The following is a 6,000-nucleotide window of genomic DNA, read 5'->3' on the forward strand; positions in this document are numbered from 1 at the left end:
AGCAATTCGATCATGGGGAGACAATTCCACATGTTGACAAACAGCTGTTGGAGAACTTCACCAGAACGACTGGTTTTCATCTCCATAGATCTGAAGAGTGCATATTTTCACATGCCCATCATTCTGAAACACCCCACACACAATCTCAAATTGCATGGACATGGCTCTGCAGTCGTTACACATGGCAGGAATGAGAATTCTTTTTATCTGGATGATCTGTTCTTATTAGCTCGGTCCAGTTAGAAAGCTGTCGCACAGACCAAAATGTTAATGTTACACCTGCTAATCCTAGATTTTCTATAAACTGGGAAAAAATTAAGTTCGTCTGTCCCAGATGGTTGTTTATCTGGAATTGGAGCTAAACTCAACTACAATGAGAGCCTAAAAAAGTTAAATCTGGTCCTCTGGACATTAAAAAAAAAAAAAAAAAAAAGCAAATCAACAAAAAATGTAGAAACGTTTCGTCTCTCATCCGAGAGACTTCCTCAGTCTGAGGAGCTGTATTCAGCTCAGGCTCTTAAATAGCACCGTCTCAGAATGGATCAACCAGTTTTGCTGCTGACAACCAGCAATCTCTGCTTCCTGTTTGGGTTTCAGAGAAAAAACCCAAACAGGACTCCAGTCAGCCAACAGGTGAAAAGGAGGAACCCAGACCCAGACCAGTGGTCATTCCATATGTTGAGGGAGTATCCGAGAAACTGAGACGTTTATTTTCTAAACATAACGTCCCAGTGGCTTTTAAACCCCAAAATACATTACGGCAAAGACTGGTTCATCCCAAAGATTCAGTCCCCCGGCACAAACAGAGTAATGTTGTGTATGTTGTTCAGTGTCAGGGGGGCTGTGATCAGTCTTACATCGGGGAAACTAAACAGCCACTGGCCAAAAGGATGGACCAGTACAGAAGATCAACATCATCAGACCAGGACTCTGCGGTCTACACTCATCTCCAGGCCAGCGGTCTCTCTTTCAAGGATGAAAATGTTCACATCCTGGACAGAGAGGAACGATGGTTTGAGAGAGGAGTAAAGGAGGCCATCTTTGTGAAAAGAAACCGTCCATCATTAAACAGGGGTGGAGCCTCCAGGTTCAACTGTCCCCCTCTTACAATGCTGTGATTGCTAGTATCACTCAGCCCTCTGTGAACAGTAAACAGCCATCAGTGTGCTAATGATCCATTGTTAGGCTGATGGTCCTTCTTGAGCATGTGATCAGCTGGTTTTGGTTGTCAGCAGCAAAACTGGTTGATCCACTCTGAGACGGTGCTATTTAAGAGACTGAGCTGAATACAGCACCTCAGACTGAGGAAGTCCTCAGGATGAGAGACGAAACGTTTCTACATTTTTTGTTGATTTGCTTTGTTTTTTTGTTTTTTTTTAATGTCCAGAGGACCAGATTTAACTTTTTTAGATTTTTCTACCTGGATTATTGAGCATGCATCAGGATACAATGAGAGCCGTTTATCACAGCTGAGAGCCAAAGCTCAATCATCTCAGCTCCGCCGTGTCAAACCCTGCAGCATAGTGACAGGCCTGCCTGTCATGCGATGCCTGGGACGATGTCAGCGGCCCACATCGTGGTTCCGCTGGGCCTACTTCACATGAGACGCCTTCAGAGATGGTTCGCCCGCCTGCACATAGATCCTGCACGCCAGAAGAGGTGGATTATCTTTGTGCCCCCCATCCGTGAGAACCGATCTGAATCATTCTGTCAGAGGGAGTTCCCATCAGCAGGTCTACATCACACGTCTCAGTTTTTCACAGATGCGTTCCTGTCAAGCTGGGAGGAATGTTTCTGTCCCAAGCAGTGGGAGCACAGTGGCTGGACCACATGTCGCTTTACATAATGTGCTAGAATGTTTTTCACGGTCTGAAACGTGACTCAGCATTTTGTTCCCGCTGCAGGATCAGCATTTTCTGATCCACACATACAAGTGATGGCAGTTTACATAAACCGTCAGGCAGGAAGAGCGATCAGGAGTTACCCAGAAATAGGTCAGCATCTTTGGGTCTGTCCGCTGAACAGATCCATTTAGAAAAGATGGGCCATAGGATGGGCCACAGGATGGGCCACAGGATGTGGTGCATACGTTCAGGGCACACGAGCTGCTTCCACCACAACGCTGTACACATCAAGTAGACAGTTTTTCAGCGCTGGTGTGCAGAGAAAGGCGTGGAGGCCATCTCATGGCCACTAGGTGGCATGCTGTCCTTTCTGTAGCAGCTGATGGACAGAAATTTAGCGTTTAGCACAATTAAAACTTATGCTGCAGCTGTTTCTTCCTGTCACAAGGGTTTCAGTGACAAAACAGTTCTTAATCACCCATTGATGAAGCGTTTCCTGAAAGGCAGTGGTGGCGAAAGTACTCAAACACTGTACTTAAGTAAAAGTACAAATAAACAGACAAAAATGTACTCTAGTAAAAGTAGGAGTATCACATTAACATTTTTACTTAAGTAAAAGTAAATAAGTACTTAATAAGTCAACTTTGTAATGGGTCAATATTGAACAATATTTTAACTTCCTGACACCATTTTTAAAACTCAGACCCGAGTGTCGAGACATTTGAAGACATCTTTTGTCTCCAAACATCAAGAACTGACACATTTTAATATTGCAGCAAGAATTTCTTGTTCAAGTTCAGAAGAAGTTGGTTTTTAAAGATTTTTTAGTTCAATCTGGCTCTTTTGGGAGAGAGAATCTGTCCTGCTGTACTGAGCAGTCTTTCAATAAGGCCATGGGTGGAGCATATCTTCTGGCTGACTCTTGTGGTGGAATCCATTTTGGGTGTGTTAGTGGTGCTGCGGGTGTACCCAGCTCAGTGACATATATAGTAGAATATATGTCATTGGCCCAGTTCTTCTTGAAGGCGGGCCTAACGTTACCTGCCCACTTTGCAGTGATTCAATGGACCAGCTCCCCTCTCACCATCGGTTACTTTCAAAGTAACAAACAAATCAAAAAGCCACAACATGAATGTAACTTGTAACATAATATAGAAATGTAGTGTAGTAGAAAGTACAGATACTTGATGTAAAATGTAGTCGAGTAAAAGTATAAAGTACCCACATTTAACTCTACTTAAGTAAAGCACAGGTACATGAAAAATGTACTTAAATACGGTAACAAAGTATTTGTACTTAGTTACATCCCACCACTGCTGAAAGGTGTACGGAGACACAGACCGGTGCCATGTCCACTAGCTTCACAGTGAGACCTAATGATGGTCCTGAATGCTCTGATCAAAGCTCATTCTGGTGGAAACAGACGTGTTCCCCCCCCACACACACACACACACACTTTCGATTTCGAAATCGTCCATCATTAAACAGGGGTGGAGCCTCCAGGTTCAACTGTCCCCCTCTTACAATGCTGTGATTGCTAGTATCACTCAGCCCTCTGTGAACAGTAAACAGCCATCAGGTGCTAATGATCCATTGTTAGGATGATGGTCCTTCTTGAGCATGTGAGCAGCTGGTTTTGGTTGTCAGCAGCAAACTGGTTGATCCACTCTGAGAAGGTGCTATTTAAGAGACTGAGCTGAAAACAGCACCTCAGACTGAGGAAGTCTCTTGGATGAGAGATGAAATGTTTCTATATTTTTTTGCTTTGTTTTGTTTTTTGGTTTTTTTTGAATGTCCAGAGGACCAGATTGAACTTTTTTGGATGTTTTATATGTGTGGAATTAAAGGAAATTAGGTGAAATGCTGCTTTTTTGTTCATTAGTGAACACCTTTTTTTAACGTGCGCTCAAACGTGCATGCGCACACACACGTGCACGCGTGCACACACATACCTACACACATCATTGTGTCCCCCCCACATTACGGATGCTTCTGACGCCCTTGGTTTGTGCATTACAGGAACAGCTCTTCAGGACGCTCTCTATCCACCCAGCGCCTCTCACACTGGTTGTGTGAGGCTATTTCTGAAGTTTACAGTTCATCTGGACTGGATCTTCCAGAGAATCTCAGAGCACATTCCGCCAGAGGGTTTTCATCCTCCATGGCTCTGCATGGAGGGATGACAGTGGAGGATATTTGTATTGCGGCTGATTGGTCATCACTGTGTTCATTTATTTGTTTTTATCTACGTGATGTTTCTACTTTCTCCATGACCCATTCTGTTCTCAGGGTTCTGACAGAATGATTATTTGTTTCATGGAGCCTCACTTTTGAGCTCACACCTGCCTGCATGCAGTCACAGTGTGAGATATTTATTATCAGTCTCAAGTTCATGACTGCTGATTTTATCGTTATTAATCGTTTCATCCTGAGGAGCTGTTGGTCTGCTCTGTTCATCGTTACACTGTTACAATTTGTATCCTCCGTTGTTCCTATTCACAGCAGCAGGTCTGCTATCTCAGCCTTTTCTTTTTCCTCACCAGAGATCTTCCCTGGTGCGCTCCTGCGCATGGAGCACTCAATTACGCAGCGCGTAATTACACACACAGAAGGCTGAGTGATGAAATGTTTATTTTGTGCAAGCAGGTGCTTAATGTTTTATTTGAGTGGACCCAGTGAGGCATAGACTACATCTGCTTCGCCTTTAACCCACCAGCGACAGTCTTAAAGGAGGATGCCTATACAAAATAGGACGTTGGTTACGTACTGTAACCCCAGATTCTATGAGTATAGGCACAGCCCTTTAAGCTCTGGGCCTCACTGTTCCTAAATGGCTGAAGAAAAAAGCTATTTTGGGAGCCGATTACCTGGTCTCACCGTAATTTATACAGACCGGGGGGTGAGGCCCACACAGCAGGTGGGCGTGGACTAAAGTTTTTCAGTGCAGCGCTGAGCGCCTAGGGATAAACCCACTAGCGACAGTCTTAAAGGGCTGCGCCTATACTCAGAATCTGGGGTTACAGTACGTAACCAACGTTTCAGATGGTCAGTGTTTTGTTTCTCACCTGTGCTCCCTGTGCCATGTGTCACTCCTCCTCAGTCAAGCTCGGAGTGTTTTACTGGTCAGCCTGCCACTCTCGCCTGTTTCCAGTCTGTATTAGTTTAGCTGTCTCAAGGCCTCATCATCCTAGTTCTGCATATTCAGTCTCTTGCCATCACCACTTGATGCCACATCAAGATTTTTCTGGTTTCCTTGTGCATCCATGTGATGGTCAGTTTTGTAAGTTTAGTTCTGCTGCCTCGCCAGCCTTTGTTTTCTACTAAAGAAAAGTTTTGTTTTCATCTCCTCACTTCCTCATTGAGTCCAGTCCTACTACAAATGTGATGTTGTCATAACTTTAAAAATCCTTTCTGTATTATTGTCTTCTTTTATTATATTGCAGCTTCAATTTCAGTTTTGTAACTTTTTTTAAATTCCCTGTAACGGGCACATTGGTTGTGCATATTATCCTGATGCATGCTCATGCTCATGCTCACGCATGCTGGTTGTGCATATTACTTCTAATGAAGTGATACATTCAGAAAAGTTGCTCTGTTGTTTGGTTTCTTGATGTAATTTGCATTGAAATGGCATTTGTTGACATTTTTAACATGAAAATAATTTTATTCAAAACATTACAGATATGTAACATGTCAAATGAACGTCACGACAGACAGTTTTTTCTTCCATCATACCTTTTATAAGCCAGCAGATTGTCATCTCTGGTGCAGCATTCATCCGCTCCGGCTGCATAATAATCCCAGGTGGCCTTTGAAAGATGCTCCTTGGCATAATCCTCAAAGTCCGTGAGGCATACCATAGCCATCTCTGCACAGTGACTCCCCTCTCTGTGAAAAACAGCATACACTGCAGTTAGAACCAAACTGAACACAACTGTCTGTGCATCAAATAACCATTTGATCAACTTAAACAGACTATTGGCTCATCAGGACATGATGACTTTGTCCCCCCAACCAAAAATATAAATTTTTTCCCCACTCAAGTTTATTCTGGCAACAGTTTGCTCATGACAACAAGCTCTGTTAGCATCAGGAGCACATGAGCTGATTAAGTTTAGATTGACAAACTGTGCATGACAAAACTTCAAGACTTACC

General features: G+C 43.5%; 1 protein-coding gene across 1 annotated transcript in view; it reads right to left on the bottom strand.

Moving 5' to 3' along the window:
• hao2 (hydroxyacid oxidase 2 (long chain)) overlaps nucleotides 1-5,731 on the bottom strand; it is a 28,055-nt gene extending 22,324 nt beyond the window's left edge. Inside the window, exon 1 of the mRNA XM_037686733.1 lies at nucleotides 5,580-5,731. Coding sequence (XP_037542661.1) covers nucleotides 5,580-5,710 — 131 coding nt within the window. The 5' untranslated portion in view covers nucleotides 5,711-5,731. The remainder of the gene's footprint in view (nucleotides 1-5,579) is intronic.
• Nucleotides 5,732-6,000: the final 269 nt, after the last annotated feature.

This window comes from Nematolebias whitei, chromosome 13, assembly GCF_014905685.2.
Source record: "Nematolebias whitei isolate Nwh7 chromosome 13, NemWhi1, whole genome shotgun sequence".
Taxonomy (NCBI): Eukaryota; Metazoa; Chordata; class Actinopteri; order Cyprinodontiformes; family Rivulidae; genus Nematolebias; species Nematolebias whitei.